At 52.9% G+C, this 23,009-nt stretch overlaps 2 protein-coding genes across 2 annotated transcripts; both read right to left on the bottom strand.

Moving 5' to 3' along the window:
• Positions 1-364: 364 nt before the first annotated feature.
• Positions 365-7,194, bottom strand: LOC120861276 (desert hedgehog protein). Its single transcript, XM_040236902.1, has 3 exons — positions 4,560-7,194; positions 1,619-1,880; positions 365-1,354 (listed from the first exon to the last, which is right to left on the bottom strand). Exons 1-3 carry the CDS (start codon positions 4,860-4,862, stop codon positions 729-731), a joined length of 1,191 nt encoding a protein of 396 aa, XP_040092836.1. The 5' UTR covers positions 4,863-7,194; the 3' UTR covers positions 365-728.
• A 5-nt stretch (positions 7,195-7,199) lies between these two features.
• Positions 7,200-19,790, bottom strand: LOC120861275 (protein LMBR1L). Its single transcript, XM_040236901.1, has 17 exons — positions 19,399-19,790; positions 16,835-16,919; positions 15,620-15,653; positions 14,479-14,618; positions 14,186-14,289; positions 13,294-13,420; positions 12,715-12,783; positions 12,513-12,577; positions 12,094-12,166; positions 11,919-12,002; positions 11,745-11,821; positions 10,698-10,775; positions 10,470-10,543; positions 10,144-10,234; positions 9,949-10,015; positions 7,956-8,117; positions 7,200-7,802 (listed from the first exon to the last, which is right to left on the bottom strand). The coding sequence occupies exons 1-17, from the start codon at positions 19,468-19,470 to the stop codon at positions 7,735-7,737; spliced, it is 1,470 nt and encodes a 489-aa protein (XP_040092835.1). The 5' UTR covers positions 19,471-19,790; the 3' UTR covers positions 7,200-7,734.
• Between the last annotated feature and the right edge of the window lie 3,219 nt (positions 19,791-23,009).

Genomic DNA, 23,009 nt, shown 5'->3' with positions numbered 1-23,009 from the left:
TCTTTAAGTATCAGTACCTAAAATGGCTTGAACCTCCTCTGGAGCCCCTGTGAACAGAAAGAATGCGTTTGAGTTGTCTTGTTCTTTGGATAACCCGAGTCTCTTCAACAGTCGGGTATGCAGACACATGGGCAGAATGCTAGTCCTCTCTGGTGGGAAAAAGAACTAGCAGCCTAGAAAAGGGCAGACTCTTCTGGTCTCTGTTGCTGGTCGACAGGGAAGCCTCCAGAGAGGAGGAAGCAAGGCAGGACGGCCTGCTGGGAAACAAGGGGGGATGGGAAGTAAGGTATGGTCCCCTTTCTCCATACCCCTCCCCCCATCTGGAGGCAAATCACCATCTGAATAGAGATATTTCCCAATAAGCTCCTGGAACCCTTCCTTTTATTAGCCCACTTGTAGGGAAATGTTATGGCCGTGCCTCAGCCCCTCATTTTGCCAGGCTGGGCAAGCAGATCATTATATTACAATTTATAAATAGAAAATAAAATAAAATAATCGAGTGGGGCTGAGGCATTGGGGAATAAGAGGAGACATAGTCCTCGTCAAGGAGTATCCATCATCAACCCCACCACCTACCTAGGACCCAGCCTCTCAATTAGAGGTTGCCCCTAAACCATTTTCTCCCTACCCCTCCCCCCAATCAGCATCGTCTGCTGCGCATATCCCCGGATCTCAGCCCGCACGCTCGCGTTTAGACGGGTGCCACGAGGTTTCTATGCCTGGAACGCTCAGTCCAGCAGCTCCTCAGCCAAGCGATAGAGGAACCGAGAGTACCAATGCATGCCAGTCGGCTGGACGGCCCCGCCCGGAAGCAGCGCCCCCAGCGCGTGCAGCAGGCGCAAAGGAGCAAAGGCGCGGTGAGCCCACTGGTGACTTTCCAGAACCGCGTAGCATGAGGCCAGGACATCGTTGACCAGCAGCGTCCCGTGCGCTGTGAGCGGCGCGAAAACGCCCACCGCTTCCTCCCGCGCTACGCGGGCCACGCGCGCCGGCTGAAGGGCGTCCCCGCCCGGCGCCAGCACCGAGTCCCCGGCGCGCAACCGGCGCGCGAACACCGGTGCAAAGTCGCCTGGCGCGGGAGCTGGCCCCCGAGCCGCGAACACCAAGTGCCAGGGCGTGAGCAACAGCTTGCGCGGGGGCCGCTCGGTCTCCACCGCTACGAAAGAGGCCCGGCGCTGCAAGTCCCGGTCCAGGAAGAGCAATACGGGCGTGGGCACCACCCGGCCGGCCGCGTCCGCCGCCAGCACCCAGTCTCCGCGATGCAGTTCCCGCAGCCCCTTCCGCTCGCCGCTCCGCAGGCGCACGGTGGCATTTCCCGGAAAGCAGCCGCCGGCCCTGACCGCCAGGGAATTATCTGCAAGGAACAAGCAGAGAGAGAGGGCTGAAGACCAGCGGTTCCAGAATGTTAGTAAAGATTCTGAAGGACGTGGGTCAAGCTCAGTACAGACTTCACCAGTCCCGGAACAACAAGCACGTCCCCCCGGATCGGGTCCCAACCGGGCGGAAATGGAAGAATGGTTTAACAACGCCAATGCCTCTTTGGTCTCCCCTAGGGTCACAACAGGGTTGTGCACCCTCAGTTTCTCGAAGGGACCTCACCACCCACCCCCTACTGTACCAGCTTTGACCGACACGTGGACGTGGTTGCGGGACTCATAGTAGACCCAGTCGAAGCCGGCTTCCACGGCCAGGCGCGCCAGCAACCCATACTTGTTGCGGTCGCGGTCGGATGTGGTGATATCCAAGGCACGTCCTTCATAATGAAGTGAGTCCTGCGCGTGGTGGCCGTCCTCGTCCCAGCCCTCGGTCACCCGTAGGCGCACTCCGGGCCACATGTTCATCACTGCTATGGCCAGCGCGTTCACCCGCTCCTTACAACGCTGGCGGGGAATAAAGTCAGTCTGCTCAGTACCACGACTACCACCACGGGGGCAAAAGCGACCTGGACGGGAGAGTTGATTCTTGTTCTCCCGACCCCCCTCCCCCCGCCCACACACCACTCCCTCCTAGATTTTGAGTGCCCTGGGGAAGTGAGAATCTGAATGGGTGTCGTCGTTAATCTACGCCTTCCAGGGTGGCTTTGCGACCTGCGGAGTCACACTGACGTTGAAAGGGAGCACCCAAACGTACTACTTTTGATTTCTGCCCTTCATCCCTAGTTGAACCTCAGCTTAACCTGGCAGAGAGCAAGAGAGCGGGTGGGAGCTTGGTCACGGAAGGGCTGAGCAGCCTGGCTCCGCGAGAGGAGCCCCTATTTTAGCCTGGCCCCCGCCCCAAGCCCCGGCCGCCCTCCCTCCTCCTGATTCATCTTTTGTTTCGTTGCCTTCCCTGGCACCGGGCACCGCTTCCTTCCTTCCTTCCTCCTCCTCCTTTCAGCCCCTAGCATTAACCCTTTCGTGGTGCGAGTGCCCCCCACAGAGGTGCCCAAGCGGAGCCGTGTGGGATCTAGGCTGCTGGAAAAAGGGCTGGGGTGGCGGGGGCTGCGCGAAGTACAATGGCCATTCTCCGGGATGACTTAACCGAACGAGAATCCCGGGCCGAGTCCGGGGACGCGCCGGGAGAAGCGGACTCAGCAGCTCCATCCACAAAGGCGCTTTTCAGCCGCCCCGGCGCAGGGAGAGGAAAGGGCAGAAAGCCGCGCCCCCCATCCCAGCTCCGGCCCGCCGGGTCCCCTCCCCCAGCGCGGCCAGCCCTCCCAGTTCCAGCTCAGGCTCTGCCAACCCTTGAGAACCCCCCATTGCTGGGTCTCTTGTTCCAGAGGCCGCGCAGAAAGGCGTGGGAGTAGCACCTGAGACTAACGCGAGCTGCCCTTGCGCGGATCTGGGGGGCCCCCTGCAGGGTGGGAGTGGAGAGGAGGAAAAGCAGCCGTGGCTGGAAGCCTGCACCGAGGGAGGGAGACCACGGTTATCTCGCCTGCTCCAGTCTGGGAGCCGGAGACCTTGGCGCGCACCACAGCACGGACCTCACGGGAGGAGGAGCAGAGGACCGCTTCCTTTTCTTCTCCCTGCTCCGGTCTCTCCTCGGACTTGGTTTTTTCCTAACTGGCCAGAGGGACATTTCCCCCCTGCCCTTCTTTCCCGAGTCTTCTACACCTCCGCAGGGTTGGAGAGGAGGGGAGGGGGAAGACAGGAAAAGTGGTAACTCCTTCCAACTTTTTGTCGTTTTGTCCCCTACGGAGGCCCTGAGGCCTTGACCTGCGGGGGCAGCAGCCCAGTGCAGAGCCAACTCAATGAAGGCCTTTTGCAGCCAGGGTGTGGGAGATAAGCAGGACGGAGGGGGTTCCCGGGCCTGTTAGAAATTCTCCTGGTCCTGTCCCTTGCTCTGCCCCCTCTGCTGCAGGTGGAAGCCAGAGGAAAGGGCCAGGATACTTCATGACCAAGGAGGGAAGGCGTTTCCCCGTCCCAATCTTTGGGTAGGTAAGGCTTCAGGGAATTCTTTCTCCCCTGGACAGGTTTTCCTAACAAAGTAACCTGGAAAATTATGGTAGTTAATCAGAGGAAATCCGTCCCCCACCCGCTCCCCCCACCTTCCCACCCCATACACAATTAGGTGGTGTAATGGAAAGTGTATAGGACTTAGAATCAGGAGTCCTGAATTCTAGACTCAGCCATGCCACTAATTAGTTTTAAGACTTTGATTAAATCACTTTTCCTCCTGGGGCCCAGCTCGGAGATGTAAAAATGGGAGGTGGAGGATGGAAGAATGTGACCTCCAAGTTTCCTTCCAGCTCTGACAGTTGAGATCACAGGCCAGAGGTGGTTCCTCTCCTCACACCCTAGGTTGGTGGTTAGGTTCTGGTCTGCAGCAGATGCTTAATACATAGTCGTTGAATCCATTTTAACCCTTTAATTCCAAGGAAAGTCCTTGAGCTAAACTGCGTTTGAGGGACACAAGAACCCTTTAGGTCTCAGGTGGGTCCATCTATTCTTCCCATTGGAGACTGCTTTTTGCTCCAAGACAGTCGTTTAGACTCTAGATAGATAGCTTTACCCCAGTTCTGGGATGCCTCCCTGATACCAAAGACAATTCCTGCCCAGCCCCTCCTCAGGTAGATGGCCCTGATGATCTGTTCCTTGGTCACCACTTTCCCAGCCCCTTCAGTCTCTTTGGCCCTTGAGCTTTAACATTACCAGGTCAGGAGCCAGGATAAGGGTAGAGCTCCGTCTGCTGCCTAGCCAGCTCCTGGCCCCCAGCTCACCCCAGCCCTTCCTGCCTGGCTCGGTAGCTGACCCCCGGTCCACGCCTCAGCCATTTCCCGTCTCGCCTGCCGCCATCCTCCTTTCCCCGCCCTCCCTGTCTCTCCCAGCTTCACTCTCACTAGTCCCTCCTCCCTCTCCCCAGCCCAGCCTCTCCCTGGATCCCTCTTGATCACTAAATCCAGCCAGCAGAGGTGTTCTTTTTTTGGGGGGGGGGGGGGGGGGGGGGTGAGAAGTGGAGGTAGGTCCTTGAGATCAGGTCTCTATAGATGAAACTCAGCTCAACACCCCTCCCCGCCAGCTGCCAGAGGAGAGCAGAGAAACTGACGTGCCCTCGAGCAGGTGGGGAGAGGCCCTCCTTACCTCGGTCATCAGGCGGTCTGCACCACTGTTCTCCTCATCCTTGAAGATGATGTCGGGGTTGTAGTTAGGCACCAGGTCCCGGAAGCGCTCAGAACCTCTTGTCACCCTTCCCTCAGCCGGCCCACTGGCACCCAGGGTCCGCTCGGGCACGCTGGGCACAAATTGCTTGTAGAGCAGCGGCACGAGCTGTTTGCGCACGTAGCGGCGCCGGCCGACCGGTCCCCGGCCAGGCCCGCAGCTCTGAGCCGGCAGCGCCAGAAGTGCCAAGCAGCACAGGGGCACCAGACTGGCCGGCAGCGCCATAGATGCAACGGACTCGGGCCAAAAGGGAACGTTCTTGTTCTCACCAGCTCGCCCGTCACTTGGGCATCTCCCCAGGCACCACAGAGCGCAGCAGGCAGAGCTGCCCCCAGAGTGCCCTAGAGCTCTGTGGCTCTGCGCACCTGGCTGCTGCTAGCTCTGCCTACATACCCTTGGGGGGTCTGAAACCTGCTACTGACGGGCCATCATAGCAGGGAAGGGGGGGTCGTGGGTAAGTGCCAACCCTGCCGGGCTCTGCCGCCTGGCTCCGGCGCTGCCAGACCGCCCGGCTCCGCCTTAAGTGGCCCCTGGCCCCGCCCCCCGCCCTTCTCCCAGGACCGTCCCGCCCCCTCCCACCGGGGCGGGGGCTCTAGCCAGCCACCGCTGGTCCACTTCATTTCCATCCCGGAAGCCAGGCAGGCACCTGCTTCGGAAATTCTAGCAGCTTTAATCCTTGGCTGGATAAGCATCCTTCTACCTCTAAGCTTATGTGTGGCACCAAACCATCCTCCTCTGATACTTGAATTAGATCTTCGCTCTCCCCAAGCCTACCCTGCTAGCGTGTCCCCCTGCTATCATCTAGGAGGTATGGGATCCAATTTTTGCCCAAGGCCAGTAAAGCCCTTTGGGCACACAACTCCTTTCTCTGTGTCCTCCCCCACTTCCATCTCTCCTCCTTAGCAGTAACCAGGACTGGAAGGGATGGGTACCAGAGAACCCTTTTTCCTGGTAGCTTTGTAGTCTTCTGCTAGGAGCTTCCTCAGAATCAGGAACAGACATTCATGGTGATAGTCTGGTTCAGGACTTCAAACTTTTGCCCCTCTCTTATCCTTGCTGGATACCCAGTTTGTGGATTGGAAACTGCTGGAGGACCTGTCCAGCAGGTACTTAAAGTCATAGTCTCTAACAGGCTGATGATCACTTCCCTTTACCTTCCATCAGGGCATCTTATTAGGGCTTCCCTGGTGGCTCAGATGGTAAAGAGTCTGCCTGCAATGCAGGAGACCCAGGTTCGATTCCTGGGTTGGGAAGATCCCCTGAAGAAGGGAATGGCTACCCACTCTAGTATTCTTGCCTGGAGAATTCCACTGATGGAGGAGCTGGGCAGGCTACAGTCCATGGGGTTGCAAAGAGTCAGAAACGACTGATCGACTAACATACATACACACAAGACATCTCTCTTTTTCCTTCTCCAAACCTTCTGGAGCTCTGCTTTCTAGCCACTCAGGTCTCTCTCATGTCAAAGGCTTTGAAATTGCAACACTTCACCCATTAATCTACTGTCATTTAGAAGTCTTTCTCTAAGAAGCCTTCCCTAATGTACTGACACTGGACCTCTGTTTCCTTGAGAATGAGAAATTAACCACCATTCATTGCAGTATGGTATTAAAATTATGTCACCCTTATCAGGGGGCTTCCCAGGTGGCACTAGTGGTAAAGAACCTGCCTGCCAATGCAGGAGACCTAAGAGACGTGGGTTCCATCCCTGGGTCAAGAAGATCCCCTGGAGAAGGGAATGGCACCCACTTCAGTATATTTGCCTGGAGAATCCCATGGACAGAGGAGCCAGGTGGGCTACAGTCCATACGGTTGCAAAGAGTGACTGAAGCAACTTAGCATGCATGTACATAAACACGCACCCTTACTAGACAAAGCAATTCTTAAATACAAATTTAGCTGAGTGCCTGGCCTATATATAGGTGTTCAGCGAGTATCTGTGGCAACTACATTATTTTTTTGTATCTCATACTCACTCAGCTCCATGGCTAGTATTCACAGTAACCTTCCTCAAGCAGCCCTTCCTCAAGTCACTGGCTTGCCATTTGCAAAAAAAAAATAGTTGTAGTAACCATGCACACAGTGACTAAGAGGTGAATGGTGCCCCTGGAAGCTGTGCAATGTACAATCCTCATAACCATGAGCAGAAACATTGTCCCTACCCCTAATATAGCAGGAGGGCTTGCAGAATATTCAAGGCACTGATAGCCTCTGGAAATACAGAGTTAGGCTCTTCTCAGAGGTAGGAATCACAAACCTTTGTCAGGCAGCCCCTTCTTTTACCTCTTCCTATGCTGATGCCTATTTACCCCCAATAACCAAGGCACCCAAGAAATAAGGCTTGGGTATAAGGAAAAGTCAGGTGACCAGCCAGGTTTTAGTAAGGCCAAGGGAGGAGGAGCTTCCCACTGCCTGACTGTATGGCCAAACACCAGAGCCAAATCCCCAGAATACAGATAGAGGAGAGGCAAAGGATGGTGGGAAGGACCCCTCTATTTCCCTCTCTAGAGTCAGGACTGGTGGGAGCAAAGCTGTTCAAACAGACACAGAGACAGGACCTTTAAAAAAACCAAAGAAAACCCTGGTATCAACTTTATTGCTGATGGTTGTGGCCTCTTCCTCCCTATGCCCTCGTCTCTCCGGCGGTCCACAGCCCCTCCAGGATAGCACAGTGCTCTTAGGCTCTGCTGGGCCAAAGGCAAGGGAAGACAATCTGCCTCCCAAGTTGGCCACTGGCTCTGACCCTCCCCTACCCCCACCCCACCCTATTGCACATCAAGTCATGTAAACATGGCTACGGGCATGGCCCTGAACAGCAGTGAGGCAGATTGATGTGTAAACAGATTTGAGACCAGGAGCCAGACTCAGTCCCCAGCCCCACCCCCATGCTGGGGCCCACAGTTAAATCTAGAGAAGCAAGGGGGCCTGGTCCCAAACTCTGGCTCAGATTACGCAGCAGTGCAGAAGGCTCGGCTCCCCTCTGCCACCCACCCTCTCAGATTCCAGGTCCTGAGGGCCACCCACCCCTGGGCGCCTCTCCAGGCCTAGGCAGCAGATGGCAGTGTCCAGGTTTCTCCCTCCCACCCCCAGCTGGAGGTCACTGGTGCTGGGTCTTCTTAGACACCCGGGGGAAACCAGAGACAGGCAACGGTAGTCTGTCCAGCCCTGGGGAAGAGGCAGGGGGGTAGTCAGAAGCAGGGTTTAGGTCAGTCCTCAGAAGCCACAGAATGGGTGGTGAGTATGCCATCTCCCCTGCTTGGGATGACCACTGTTCCACCTTACAACCACCCCACCAGCCTCGCCCTGACTCCCTCTCACCAAAGGCCCGGATCAGCTCTGCCCGCACAGCTGCCGTGAAGGTCTTCACCAGACAGAGAGTGGTGAGGCCCGCAAAGGCTGCATTGTAGAGGAACACGATGTAGAAATTGCCCAGCCAGTTGAAGCGTCCAAAGTCACCCAGCAGGTCAAAGCAAGTGAGCCCTGAAGTACAAAGGCCAGGATGGGAGGTAGGCTCCCCAACCCTTCCCTGGCTCAGAGCCGAGCTTTCTGCTGCCTCCTGGTGGCCACATCTCAACACTGCAACTGATAGGTTGGCTTCTACACATTAGTTGTTCCTACATCCCAACTTGTCTCAGGGACAGTTCAGGGCAGTTGAAGCAAGTGTCTCTGCTAGGCTTGCTCCAACCTCCCTTCCAGAGTCTGGCATCCTCTCCTGCAGAGTGTGTGTGTGTGTTTGTGTCTGTGTGTGTCTCTGTGTGTGTGTGTCTGTGTGTGTTGGGATTGGCGGGATCCCCTCTGGCTCCAGGTGTCCCAAGGAGCTCCCTGGGCCTGCTACTCGTTCCTGGGCCAGAAACCTCAAGCTGGTCACCAAGTGTTCTTTTTTAGTAGACAGAGCAGTGTGGCGGCTGAGAAACTGGGCTCTTATTATGGCTGCTTTGGTTCATATCTGAACTCCACCCCATCTAACTGTGATCTGAAGCAACTTCCTTAAACGTCTGTGCCTCAGTTTCTTTAACTATAAAGTAGGGAATTAAAAAAACAAGTAGACAAAATAATGGGACTGTGAGACTTAAATGAGACAACACACCTGAGGAGCCATATGTGCGAGGCACTATTCCAACACTTACTGAGCCCCTAATAATAATAATTATAATAAATTAAAATTCTTCAGCTCCTCCCCCACTTAAAAAATTTTCCTACCAGCTTCCAACCTAAAAGGAACTAACCGCTGGACCCACAGGCCAAGTATCCTAAATCCCAAGGCATAAAGTAGAAATGGTAGAGTAGAGAGAATATAAACTTAAAAACCAAATAGAACTGATTTAAATACTAAATAAGGCTTCCCTGGTGGCTCAGTGTATCTGCCTGCAGTATAGGAGACCTGCGTTTGATTCCTGGGTCGGGAAGATCCCCTGGAGAAGGAAAAGGCTACACACTACAGTATTCTTGCCTGGGGAATCCTATGGACAGAGGAGCCTGGCAGGATACAGTCCATAGGGTTGCAGAGAGTCGGACATGACTGATAATGTACAATAGATAGATGATAATGGCGGGGGAGGTGGGGAGCCTATGCAACTCCCCTACTGCCTTGGGGTGAACACTTTTACCAGCTAATGCTCAAAAGTGTAACTAGTTTACCCTGAAGTAGTAGGGGAGTCGCATAGGTTTCCCTTCTCGCCCACCATCATCTAGATCCTAGCTCTAAAGATGGGAGGAGAGTTGAGCTTATCATTTGATGCCCAGTGTGCAGAAAAAACACTGGACTGGGGCTCAGGATACAGAGGTTCTGGCCTGACTCAGCCTTGCCTCAAGCTAGCTATGTAATTCTGGGTAAATCAAGTAGCTCTCCTGTTTCTCATCTCTAAAATAAGAATGTTGGGACTTCCCTGGTGGTCCGGTGGTTAAGACTCAATACTTCCACTGCAGGGGGCATTGGCTCAATCCCTGGTTGGGGAACTAACATCCCACATGCCCTATGGGTGCAGCCAAAAGAAAAAAAAAAAAAGTTTATCAGATGATCCCCCAAAGAAAGATTTTGGGGAAAGTGGTACTTCTTCACTGAAAAAAATGGAAGTAAACAGGAGAGGCCATGGGATGTAGCAAATGGAAAAAATATGAGCTTTGAAGCAACACTACTCTGAATCCCAGCACAGCACTTTATAGAGCCTCTGTTACTCCATCTGTATAATGGAGGTAATACCTCCTCATAGGTTTGTTGTGGGAATCAGAGAGAGCAAGAATATAACGGGGCTGCTTAGTACCAGTAGCTACTCAAAACAAGCCAGTTCCCTTACCTCCTTTTGCTACTTACCCAGGGTTCGAGAGAAGACAGGAAGTGCTGAGCTTAGAACCAGGAGACAGACACAGTTCCCAATTATCTGGGAGGGAGTGAGAAAAGGGGAGGTCAGGGTCCCAGAGCTGCCAGCACTGAGTGCCCAGGGACACCCCCAGGATGCTTCCTCCACTCCCGTCTGGCAGGTTCCCGGCTACCTGCATCATGGCCTACCTGCGTCATGGCCGTGTCATGCCATCTGGGCCGCAGTCCCCGGAAGAGCGGAGAGCTGTAGAAGCCCACGACCGAGGAGACCATCAGGTAACTGCCACTGGGTTAGGGAAGAACTGGCCCACTCCCAGGGATCAATGCCTTGTCTCACAGGGCATGGCCCTCTCTCCCCCCAGTCCTCCTTTTGAATCAACTGGTTTTCTTCTTTCTGAACCTCGGGCTGGCCAAGTCTTGCCCGCTTCCCCCTCACTCCCACTGTAGCTCTGCCCAGAGCCCTAGAGGAGACGGGTTTGAGGAAGAGAGGCAATGGTGGATTTCCAGAAGGATACAAGATAAGGACGACCTGAATGACGGCACCAAAGGAGCCCAGCTTGGAGAAGGAGACCTGGCCCAGGGAGGCACCCTGAGGGACAAAGAGGTGTCACTGTGCAGCACTGCCCATCGTCATCACCACCACCAGTGCCCGGCCTCCCCTCTGGCCTCCCTTTCCGCCCCCTCACCCAGCCTTGCTTAGGCCCTCCCCCAAAAGATGTGGTGGGTGGGCGGCAGCCCGGTACCTGCATGCCCCGGGGCATGGCAGCCTCATCAATGAGCAGCTCCAGGATGTGGATGGCCACAATGAGCACAGACAGGCCCTGTGGGAGGCAAGGTCATGGACTCCCACCGCTGTCCCAGCCCACAGATGTATCCAGAGTTGAGAATGTTAAGAGCAGACTCTCTGGTCCATCATTTTCGGTTTTCAGTTAGCTGTGTGGGACCTCCCAAAGGTTAATGCTAGCAACAGAGCACCTTTGAGAGTATCTTATAGTGGACTTCCAGGTGCAGAAGAAAAAAGCCCAAATAGTTTTGTTTGTTAGTTTGGGGTGTTTTTGGACGTGCCACACAGTTCGTGGGATATTAATTCCCCCGACCAGGGATTGAACCCATGCCCTCTTCAGTGGAAGTACAGAGTCTTAACCACTGGATTGCCAGGGAGGTCCCTGTGCATGTGTGCATGCTAAGTCATTCTAGTCGTGTCTAACTCTTTGTGACCTTATGGACTGTAGCCCACCAGGCTCCTCTGTCCACGGGGATTCTCCAGCCAAAAATACTGGAGTGGATTACCATGCCCTCCTCTGGGGATCTTACCAATTCAAGGATCAAACCTGCATCTCTTATGTCTCCTGCATCGGCAGGCAGGTTCTTTACTACTAGCACCACCTGGGAAGCTCCCAGGGAAGTCCCCAAAAGGCAAAAGAGAAAAATATACATCTTTCTCCAAACCAATAAGACTTATTTCCAAGTCCATGATGTAGCAAGTTGAGAGGATGTACTGGATTTTAACCTTTATTTTCATCCCAGAGCAAACCTGCATAATGGCTTAGGCCCTGTGTGGCCTTGGGTAAAGTCTTTTTTTTTTTTTTCCCTCTTTTTGGGTAAATTCTTTAACTTCTGTTTCTTCATCTACAAAATGGGGACTGATGTGCTTCGCAAAAGTAGGTACTCATTGAGAGGCAGCTACTATTATTGAAGGAGGTCCTTGCACCTCCTTCCTTCTCCCTGTGAAGGGCTAAAGTACTCAAGGTGCTACCACTGCCCACCCCCACCAAGTGTGGTGTACATACCGTCAGCACCAGCAAGCACAGCATGGCCAGAGGGTAGCCCAGGTTGCGCTGCCAGGCTGAAGCCTTCCGCCGCTTCTCTGTGCAGGAATGGGAAAGCAGTTTGCAAGAGCCTGGAAGGAGGAGCTTCTCTCCTTGGGGAAAGCCAGGCATCCCAATGCCTGCCAACCTACATACCCAGCAGGACCCTCTGTGTCTGCAGAGCCAGAACCTGTCTGTGCAGCAGTTCCATGTCCAAGGGCAGCCAGCAGGAGGTGGGATCTGGGGGCAGAGACGATGGTGCTGTCCCCCAGTCCCGCCACCCCTGCCCAAGCCACGCCCATCGTGCCAGCTGGGAAGGACTGTGTCTCACTACAAATCCTGCGGGTCAAAGCTGCTTCCTCAAAGGCTGAGCAGTGCAGCTGCTCCTCCAGGTCCTCCAGGAGCTGTGGGCGTTGGGAAAGGGAGGGATGGACTGTCAGAGGCTCCTTGATCACAAGAGCCCAAGAGCTCCCTGCTCACCTTAAGGATCCATTGTCCTTTTCCTTCCCCTCCCCTCATTCACCACCCTGTGACCGGTGACCTTATCCAGTCCCTTCCAACAGTCGTGTGTTCTGCTTTGTGTGTCTGGTGACCAGCTCCAGATGTTGGGGGTCAAGGATACAGGAGCCAGCAAAGGCTGTGGCCCTCTGCAAGGGGTGCACAGAACAGCTGGACAGTGGCTTCACAGATGGGCTCCAGCTCTTCAGAAAGCTCCCCCGGCAGGGTCCAAGGACAAGGAGCACTACATACCCGGGGCTTGACCAGCAGCTTCCCAGTGACCGAGAACATGCGGGCGAGGCCGAGTGGGGTACACACTGTGGGGACAGGAGGCGGTCACCCGCCAGAACCTTCTCTCCACCTCCTGCCCTGCCCGCCCCTGCATTCCACCCTCTACCGGGGGTGCTCTGGCCCCGGGACCTTCCCCACCCCCTCCCAGGCTCTGGACACTCACCCAGGAGCAGCAGGACCCCAAGGAAGGAGATGCAGGAGTAGAGGTAGGGGAGGTAGTACTCCCAGAAGTCTGAAGATGAAAAAAAAAAGGACTGTCAGACCAGCTCTCTCCTCCTGCTTACTGGGGGCTGACAGGCCCCAGAGACCAGGCAGAGGTGTGACACCAAAGTCTGTACGGGCAAGGTAAGTCATGAAGATGAGGAAGACTGGGTGGCAGGAGAGGGAGTGGCAGAGACTACAGCAAAGTGCAGATCGCCAGCCCCCTCTAAAGGGCACAGCCACTGTGTGGCCCAAGTCACCGGGGCCTAGTGTGGCCAGATCCTCAACCTGCTTAAGCACAACCAGAAACCTGGATATCAGTGTGAGATCTCCCAATTTCAGTGGACTCATATTTTTTTTAACTCACTGCATGGGCCCAGCAGAACACTTCCACAGGTTAGATGTGGCCTGAAGCCCATTAGTTTTGAAACTTCAGTCTAAGGGAGAAGGTCCCAACTTTTGCCGCCTTAGAGGGATACATTCGCTCCAGACAGAGGAACATGAGCTGGCTGAGGGGTGAGGAGGAAGCTGGTCTTCTCACCATAGAGGGACTCCCTGCTGGCCTTGTTGTTATCCACAATGGCAGAGGCTACCCACACCATGCCCAGGACCAGCAGGGTGAGGAGCATCAGCATCACCACCGTCTCATAGACCCGGGCCAGGACGCCCTGTGGGAGGAGGCAGTAGGTTTCAGGGGTGGGGAGGACAGTGTGGGGAAGGAAGGAGACGGGGGGACGGCAGCCTGGCTTGGGAAGCAGAGAGGACTGGATTCAGGAGGCAACAGAGGGTGTTTCCTTCTTATTCTTAGTTACTCTGTCCTCCTACCCCACAGTCTGGGGCCAGTCCCTCTACTAGATATTCTTCATTTGCAACCCCCCTTCCCAGACCCCTTCTCCATCCTTGTCTTGCCCTGGAAGCTGACCCCTGAGGTCTGCATCACACAATCTCTTTGCCCTCTTGGGACTTTCCCAGCAGTCCAGTGGTTACGAGTCTGTGCTTCCACTGCAAGGGGCATGGGTTCAATTCCTGGACTGGGAACTAAGATCCCACAAGACACTTAAAAAAAAAAAAATCAAGCTCTGGTTTTCTGTTCATCTTGCTCAATGGAGAGGGCTGGCAGGAGAGTCGAAGGTAGGAAGACAGAGAGGCCAGGGTGTTTTTCTGTGTTTCCTCCCACCTTTGGCACCTCTGACACTAGCTCCTCTCTTGGGTGGCACACCTCTTCAGCTTCAACCATCAGAAATTATTTCTTCCTTCGGCTCCCTCAGGCCTAGGGATGGTAACGACTTCCTGTTGTCACTAGTGCCTCAAGCTCCTCAGTGCTGACTAAACCTCTGCAAATAGTCTCTTCATTAAAACCTCTTCAGTTGAACCATCTCAGTGGAATACTGTTTCCAGTCTGCATTGATTGATTGATACATTCCCCGACTCACCTTTCTAGAGCCAGCAAAGCCCTCAGACTCAGTGAAGAAGTATGCAAAGGGCATGAGGAAGATGAGGGACAAATTGGAGAAGAGAAAAACAAGGTTCCAGAGGCCTAGCGAAAAAAGGAAAAGCAGAGATGGTCATTAAGGGGGACGCCCCAACCCACTGAGGACTGACCATGTGACAAGGGAAAGTGGAAGGGACAGGGTGATCTATGACTGACTAGCCCCAGGCTGTCTGTTTCTGCCTGACCCGATCTGCTCCCCGTCCCCATCCTCAGCGGCAACCAGGATCAACGCACCATGGATGAGGGAACCGTTGAGCCACTGGATGTAGTAGTTCCGAGGCAGTGAGAGCAGCACCTCGTTGCTGATGATAGAGAAGGGCAGGAGCAGGACAGCGCCCAGGGCGACTGCCAGGGTGAAGGTGCACAGCTCAAGCCTGGGCAGAGAAGGGGTAGTGCCCCTGCTTAGCGCCAACATTCATTTCCCTGGGCCCAAGAAGCCCCATCCGTCCCATGGGCACCTGTGACTCCTAGAACCAGCTGGAGCGATGACAGACCCAGGGAAAAAGCTGGCACTCTACCTGCTGCCTCATACCCCAGCCTTCACCTCCAGGGAAGCCTTGGCACGTGGGATGGGCACATCTCAGGAATTCACGGGAACCTGGTCACCCACCATGTCACTTGCCCAGACTGTCCCCAGGAATGCGGTCTTCCTACAGTGTCTGTAGGGTGTGCCAGGCACGATGCCAAGATAATGGGTCTGACTTCTCTGCTCACCTCAAGGATATGGATTTCTGAGCCTGGAGAGAGTAGGGTCACCCCATATGCATAAGGGCACTAAGGCAAAGGGAGACAAGGGGAGTTGAAACCCAGCTTCACAGCCAAGACCTGTGCCCTAGATTGCATCAGCTCAAAAGAAGGGACACTTATCTAGTTGGTCCATGAGGGATGAGAGTGGGGGTTGCCTTTTAATTTGTTGTCTGTTGAGCCAGAGGAGTCATCTCTATATTTTTCTCTATAGGTGCTAGTGTATAATAATAGCCTACAATTAGGGACATTCTCTCAGAATCAAGCAAGCCCCACCCTTGGGGATTCCTCCTTCCCCATCCCCTGGCATTTCCATCAGTCTGCATCCCTACCCCACCCCTTCGCCAATGGCTGCTGGGAGGTGGAGCCAAGTTGGAGGTGCTTCTGGTGACTCAGGCCCCCAGCAGACAGTTCCTGGCAAGAGGCTCCTTGAAGCTCCCTGCCAAACCAGGCAGACAGGAAGAACAGCTTTTCCAAGAGTCCCCAGGATGGTGTAAAGCCGGAAAAAAGCAGAAATAGGGCGGAAGCAGAAATTGTTTCTGACATCTCACTCTCTCCCTGCTCCCAGGGCCTCACTAGATCCCAACTTCCAAAGGCTACCAGTGCCAGGCGTTGAGGCAGCAGTACTTACGCAATCTTGTTGACTGTGGCATCTTCTTCATCTACTACAAAAGACAGAGGCATAGGGAAGAGGCAGGTCATCAGTGGGCAGCTCTGGGAACCATCTGTGTCACACAGCGCCCTCCTGTTCCCTCCCTGTCCCCTGAAGAGGGGCCTGGGCCCACCAAGGCAGAGCTGGACAGGAGGCTCAGGAGATCTCACACTATGAACCCCACAATTCACTCTGCCGGGGTGGCAGCTTAAAAATCAGTGGTCCCAGGGGGTGAGAACATGAATTTCCCCCACTTCCCTCCTTCCCCACATCTTCTCCACCATAGGTTCCTCTTTTTTTTTTTTTAATTTTTATTTTTTTAAATTTTATTTATTTATTTGGCTGCTCTGGGCCTTAGTTGTAGCATGTGGGATCTAGCTCCCTGACCAGGCATCGAACCTGGGCCCCCTGCACTGGGAGCTCAGAGTCTTAGCCACTGGACCACCAGGGAAGTCCCTAGGTTCCTCTTTGTAAGCTGAAAATACAATAAATAACCAGCTTGGTTACATCAGTGGCGAGGTAGAGTGAAGGGAAATGGGGAGGGGGGTTAGAAATCACAGAGAAAGTCCCCAGGGGAATCACACTGAGGAGTAGCTGCCTCCTTGGCTGAGGGTGTATGAAGCCATCTGGAGGGGAGGAAAGGTTCCGGCCAGGACCGGAAGATCTGGAGTTAGGAACTGGGACAAGTGCATCCCCCTCAATCACAGAATGCCTACTGAAAGCCTTAATATGCATTCTCTGCAAAGAGAAAGGTCACCATCACCACTGGGCTCCTAGGACCCCAGTGGTCAGGGAGGTCTCTGGTCCTGGGCGTAGGAGCTCTAAGAGAGGGCATGACAGAGTTTGTGCCCATAACAACATTCACTCTGCAGTCGCCCTGCTGAGGTTCACAGAGAGTTTTCACGTTAGCCACCATATTTGGTCCACACAATAACAATGGACTGGGTAGGAATTGTTAGGCTCATTTTATTTTGTAGAGAATGAAACAGGTCATAAAAGTTACATGACTGGCCCTCCTTCTAGACTCTCCACTATACCACCTTGTCCCTGCCTGTGGAGGAAGGGAGGCAGAAGCTCAAGAACAGACGCCTCTACTTTCCCAGCAAGCAACACAGCCCTCTTCCCCTGAGGCTGGTGCCATAGCAACAGGAACACTGGCAGAGGGCAGGCAGGAGGGAGGGAAGTCCCAGGTACCTGTGGTAAACTCAGCAGGCTTCTTGAAGCGGGTCAAGGCAATGTGGCAGAAGATGTAGAGAGTCGCAAACAGCAGTGTTGAGATCTGCAGCAGAAAGTGAGCAAGATGAAAAGCTTGAATCCCCAAACATTTCACAGCTCCAGTGGCCTCTCTGTTAATTCCATGGGGACACTTTCCCCAAACTAGACTCCATACATCCAGGGGTTCCATCTTTCTCCCGAGTACTTCCTTCTAATCAAGACCTTAGGGGCTGACCCATGCACTTGGGGACAGAGCACTATGTCCAGATCTATGAGGGTTTTTTTCCCCGGGAGAAAACAGTTTCAGCTGAACCCTGGTTGGTGCATGGGCAAAGACTCCTAGAGATGCACATATCCACACATCTGAAAAAGGCCACAGAACCAGAGAGGATTTCTTCCTAGCACATAATTGGAAAAGCAAATTTGAGGGGAAGAAGGGGATATCTTCATTGTGCTGACACTCCACTCCCTCTCCCTCCACTCCCACCTTGATCCAAGCTCCAGGAGGAATCGTGTTCCTAGACCAACTCAGAGCTTCTACTCTGTTTATTCAGGGGCCCTAAAAGATCAGGTCTGCTCTGGGCCAATCCAGAGTCTCTTTCATGCCCTGCCCATAATAGTAGGCTTTAATTGGGGTTCCACATCTATAAAGCTTCTAGAGCTGGGATCAAAATCTTTAAAAGCTATCAATCCATGGTCCCTACCTAAAGTGATTTCCAGCTCCCAGGGTAGGTCTCTCAGGGTCTGTCCCATGCCCCTGATGACTAGTCCTCCAATGGACACTTATGGCAGGACTTAACCAGGTTATCCTACACATGCATACATTTCCACCCTACCTTGGCTCCACAATCAGGGTCAGAGAATCTTGAGATGTTATTGTGTTTGAAGTGGGCCAAGAAGGCAGGATCAGTCTCATAGGTGCTCCAGTCCCCAAGAGAAGCTGATCCTATGGAGAATCTGCATACAGCTATGTATGCAAAGGGAGAAGACACAGACCCCAGGAGAAACATGGGTCTAGGACAAAATTTAGCTTTTAACAATAGGGAAGTAGAGTAGAATGAGCCATTTAGATTTCAGCTCCAAGGTTTTTACTGCCTAGTGCTCTGCCCTGGGCGTGTGTACTAAGCAGGAAGGGGGGGGTCAAAAGGTCAGGCTGGAGTTCCATGTAGGTCCAGCAGAGGCTAGGTGATTCTCTAGAGCAGGGGATTGGAGCCACGTGGGAGATGTACTAGAAGCCCTCAGGATGCCCTTGACCAGTGCTGACGTCCTCAGCTAATGGGACTAAAGGATGGGACGACATCCAAGAGGCTGCTTCTCTCTCCAAGATCTCTTCCCTCCCTGTTCTCTAGGAAAGTGGGTCTCTGGCTCTCCACTGGCTCAAGGCCTGGGTATGACTCCAGGATATGCCCAACCCTGCCATATGCAACTCTCCACTAAGAAACGCACAAGGAAAGCTTTCTGAAAGCAGATCTGGAGTTCCCACGCATGGATTGATAAACTCCCTGCTTTTCAGTCCTCACAGATAAAGGCAGACCTAGTTATGCCTTGGCTCACTTTAGCCCTCCTCCAATCTGAGGCTGCCCAGGGCAGACTGGAGCCCAGTCTGAGAAAAATGAAGGACGACCCCTGCAATGGGTCCTCCACTCACCAACTTCTATTCTTCTAAACTTTTCCCTTTCCCTTTAGTATCTGGGGGTGAGGGCTCTGAGGAAGGAGAGGAGAAAGGAAAGATATGAGAGTTTAGAGCAGATGCAAGAAAGATGCGATCCCCTAAGCTCCCCTGGGTGCCCCGGCCCAGAAGTGAGGAGTCCCTCGCTGTGTGACAGTTTCAGCTGTTACTCTAGGTGGCAGTGAGCGAGTAAGGAAAGCAGCCAGAAGCCCTCCGTCGCACCAGGGGCAACCCTTCAGAGGAAATCCCTGAATGGCTGCGAAGCTAGGAAACTCGGCTTGCAGGGTCTCTAACAAAACACCAATAAGGGCGAGGAAAAGAAGGGGACACTTTAGTTGTTCTCCGTTTCTACACGGTAGAATCCACCCCAGAAAGAGTCCTTTCCTCCAAAGTGAGAAACCCACCAAAGATCCCTGTTCATCTCCCCTTCATCAAACATCGTTTGGGTTTGAGAAGTAGTTGCAAACAAGCCTTCCTCAAGTTAAACCCATCCCTCTCCGACCATCTGACTGAGATCGGCAGGCTCACCAGATTCCCAGACACGGGAAGACCCGCACTCCAATCACGGGCGCGCGGGGGCGGGGTGGGGGGACAGGAGGGAGGGCGGGGTCGGGGGAGAGGCGTGTAGAGGGGAGGAACGGAAACCGATCGGCTTTGTTTATCTCGCAGCTACTCAGCTGGAGCAGATTCTAGGGATTCGCCAGCCCGAGCACTAGTCGGACCAGGGCTCTTGGTCGCTCGCCCCTGGACCAAACAGGGTCTGCCGGCGCTGTGCCCAGGGGATCTCACTCCGATCCGGACGTCTCCCTCTCCCGCGACACCCGTGCTTCTCCCCAACTTGGTCCTACCCTTCCAGCCCGGGTCCCGGACTCACAATGCACTCGCGGACCCGCTCGTGGAATAGCTGCTCTCGCACGGATAGCACTTCATAGTCAGCTCCTTCCATACTCTGCTCAGCATGACTGGGGCTGAGGTGTCTCTGGGCCCGGGGAGGACCAGCGGCGATGAAACCGCCGCCGCCAAGCACCCGGACCCAGCGAAGGAGCCTTACCTTGCAGCCTGTGACGGAAACTCGGGGTAATCTGGGGCTCAGATTCTGTCGTCTGAGCGCCTCGCCCTTAAAGGGGCAGGCACCAGCTGGCCTCGCTTTAAAGGGCCCCGGTTCCCCTCTACTCCCTCCCCTTTAAGGTCAGGCTTTCAGTATAGTTTCAACGCAAACACCCGCCAACAGGCAAGCTAAGGGGAAGCGTAGTCTGGGTTCTATTTTATAAGAGGCCGAGTGACGACACAACGGATGGGCGGGATAATTCCAGGGAGCGGAACTCATTGGCTTCTAGGGAGCTGCCGCTCTTCGCTAGAGGAACGCTGATAGGCTTGCCCCGTGGAAAGAGGCGGGATCTTTGGGGCCAACCGGTGCTCCTTCTAAAACTAAGCAACTGCCTTTTTCACCTCCCTTAGTTGATAAGCGACCAGTATGACCTTGGCAAGATGAGCCACTTGAATCAGGCCAGCCAGGTGGTTTGTGAGAGTACCATAGGGGTTCTGAAAGGTACCGCTGCTCAGTAACCCAAGATCCATAGTAGCTTTTTCTGAAAGTGTTTTTGTTGGGGCGAGGAACCCTCAGCCGCCAAGAAATTTTCACTCAGTCACTTTTGTGGGAGCCCCTTTGTGTGCTGGAACAAATACCAAAGAAAACGGAATAGAAAGCTACAGAAGTATCCACCTGAAGCTTTGTGAGGAAATGCCCACAGGGGATCATGGGCTGAGTCAAACATTAACTGACCACCTGCTATGTGCCACTCACGTTCTAGATTTTATCTCATTTTAACTTTACCTGAACAACCCTTCAGGGAAAGGTGTGATTAGGATTTTTAGATTTTAGAAAATGCGAGAGGTTGTCACAAAATTAAGGAATGCAAGTTCCCTTCCTATGACCTTGATAATGGGTACTGTTTGGGAAGTCCCACCTTCATGGACTCAAACCGTTCCTCTCAAATACAGGGAGCATTACAGAGAAAAGAAGGCCTGAGTTTTGCAAAGCCCCCAGCTGAAGAATAAGAACACAATTCTAGTGGCCTAGATCGTGTCCCGTTACTATCTGAGCAAGAGTTGGGGCCAGAATGTACAACTGAGTTCTCTACTCTGGAAATTTCTGCAGGGCAAGTTACTTTTACCTCTTTTCTGTTTCCCCAGTACTTTTGCCTGGAAAATCCCATGGACAGAGGAGCCTGGTAGGCTGCAGTCCATGGGGTCGAGAAGAATCAGACACGACTGAATGACTTCACTTTCACTTTTCACTTTCATGCATTGGAGAAGGAAATGGCAACCCACTCCAGTGTTCTTGCCTGGAGAATCCCAGGGACGGGGAAGCCTGGGGGGCTGCTGTCTATGGGGTTGCACAGAGTCGGACACGACTGAAGCGACTCAGCAGCAGCAGCAGCAGTGATTTGCAGTAGAACCTTGGAAATATATACTTGTATATACACACATAGGGCTTCCCAGGTGGTGCAGGGGTAAAGAATCTGTCTGCCAGTGCAGGAGAGGCAAGAGACACAGGTTCGATCCCTGTGTTGGGTAGTTCCCTTGGAGCAGGAAATGGCAAACTACTCTCCAGTATTCTTGCCTGGAGAATCCCACGGACAGAGGAGCCTGGTGGGCTACAGTCCACGGGGTTGCAAAGAGTTAGACACAACTGAGCACATACACAAAATACACATACATTAGTGTTTGTGTGTATATATAATATCTATACATATGTGTGTGTATATATAATATCTATACACATGTGTGTGTGTATATATAGTAGCAAGATAATGAATGGACCTGAAGAGCTGATTTCCCTTTTAGTAACCAAACTTGGAGTGAACAGAATCCAATGGGGCGAGTGGGCAGAGATAGTAAGCAAATAAAGCTGGCTGGGTCCTTGGCTTTGTTGCATGTAAGGAGAAGAGAGCACAGAGAAGTGGGTTGGGCCTGATGAATGACCCTGGCGCTTATCTCAAGCAAAGTATTTTAACGATCTTGTTAAAACACAAATCTGCCCCTGCTCAAAAGCCCTCAAAAGCAGTCTACTTGTGCTTAGAAATTCACCTGCCTCAAAGTAAGAATACAAAGCCCTGGGAATTTCCTGGTGGTCAGTCGTTAGAACATGGCACTTTCACTACCAAGGGCCTGGGTTAAATCCCTAGTCCAGGAACTAAGATTCCACGAGATGCTAGAGGCTGCCAAAACAACAACAAAGGAACAAACAAAAAAGCCCTCAGGGGTTACAAAATGGTGACCTCTGGGCTGCAGTAGACATGCTGTGTTTTGTTTGGCTTACAGAATCTTTAGCAAATTTAAACAAATGTGCCTTGTCAGCCCAGTTGTGCATTTGAATTTGTGACCTGGGAGGAAGCACTTCTCTGCTGCTTCAACTTGGCCTCATCCTCACCCTGACCTTTCCTCAGTTCCTGGTGGACCCTGCGCATCTCTTTCCTGCCCAGGAAAGAGCCATACTTGCTGTTTCTTCTCTCTGGAAGAGTTCTCCCTTCCCCTCCTTCTTCCCAGTTCACTTTTGGTTGGCTCTGGTCTCCTTCAGATTTGAACTTAAATGTTACCCCAGTACCTTATCTAAAGCAATCTGATTTTGTCCTTTTATTTATCACTTGTGTGCTAAGTCACTTCAGTTGTGTCTGTTTCCTACCCTATGGATTGTAGCCCACCAGGCTCCTCTGTCCATGGGATTCTCCAGGCAAGAATACTGGAGTGGGTTGCCATGCCCTCCTCCAGGGGATCTTCTCGACCCAGGGATCAAACCTGAGTCTCTTAGGTCTCCTGCATTGGGAGGTGGGTTCTTTACCCACTGGCACCACTGAGAAGCCCTTTATTTATCACAAGTTGCCATAATTTAATTTTCTGCATTTGTTTGTTTCCCCCATATAGGTTCCTAAAGGGAAATAATCATATATGTCTTTTATACAGTTACTCTTAAACTCGTCTCCATGTGTAATTCACGTAGGCACTCAAATATTGGCAGATGTAGTGAGAAAGATGGCAGACATTGCTGATTATCAGAAGAGCTGGGTTCTGGTTCTAGCATTGTCATCCTGGGTTACACTTGATCTCACTTGCCAAACTAGAAGACCCTTAAGATTGCTTCCAAATTTATGAATCTAACGTTCACTGCCCTTTATAGTTTACACAGTGCAGTGACATCACCCAAGTCACAAACTGTTCCATATGATCCCTTTAGCAACAGGCTAACATAAATTCTGCTTAGAGATTTATCATCATCCAGAATGTACAACTGAAGTAAATTTTTAAGAGGCAAAATATCAATAAACAAACTGGAAAGTGCATAGTTTAAGCTTAGAACTGAGAAAAATAGAAATGAGCTTAGAACTGAGAAAAATAATCTAGAAGACTTCCTTTGAGAAAGTAGTAATTGAATTTATTTGCTTTCAGGTCCTTGAGCCCTTGTTTACAAATTTGTTGGAAGCAAAA

Source organism: Oryx dammah, unplaced genomic scaffold (genome assembly GCF_014754425.2).
Source record: "Oryx dammah isolate SB20612 unplaced genomic scaffold, SCBI_Odam_1.1 HiC_scaffold_11232, whole genome shotgun sequence".
Taxonomy (NCBI): Eukaryota; Metazoa; Chordata; class Mammalia; order Artiodactyla; family Bovidae; genus Oryx; species Oryx dammah.
This window is presented reverse-complemented; position numbering and strand designations above follow the sequence as displayed.

Excerpts from the sequence above, each read along its gene's own strand:
- LOC120861276 (XM_040236902.1), bottom strand. The coding sequence starts at position 4,862 with ATGGCGCTGCCGGCCAGTCTGGTGCCCCTGTGCTGCTTGGCACTTCTG. Across the intron at positions 1,881-4,559 it reads CAGACCGCCTGATGACCGAG|CGTTGTAAGGAGCGGGTGAA; the intron begins GTAAGGAGGGCC and ends ATTCCCCGCCAG. Across the intron at positions 1,355-1,618 it reads CCACGTGTCGGTCAAAGCTG|ATAATTCCCTGGCGGTCAGG; the intron begins GTACAGTAGGGG and ends TGTTCCTTGCAG.
- LOC120861275 (XM_040236901.1), bottom strand. The coding sequence starts at position 19,470 with ATGGAAGGAGCTGACTATGAAGTGCTATCCGTGCGAGAGCAGCTATTC. Across the intron at positions 13,421-14,185 it reads GCTTTGCTGGCTCTAGAAAG|GGCGTCCTGGCCCGGGTCTA; the intron begins GTGAGTCGGGGA and ends CTCCTCCCACAG. Across the intron at positions 10,016-10,143 it reads ATGACACGGCCATGACGCAG|ATAATTGGGAACTGTGTCTG; the intron begins GTAGGCCATGAT and ends ACTCCCTCCCAG.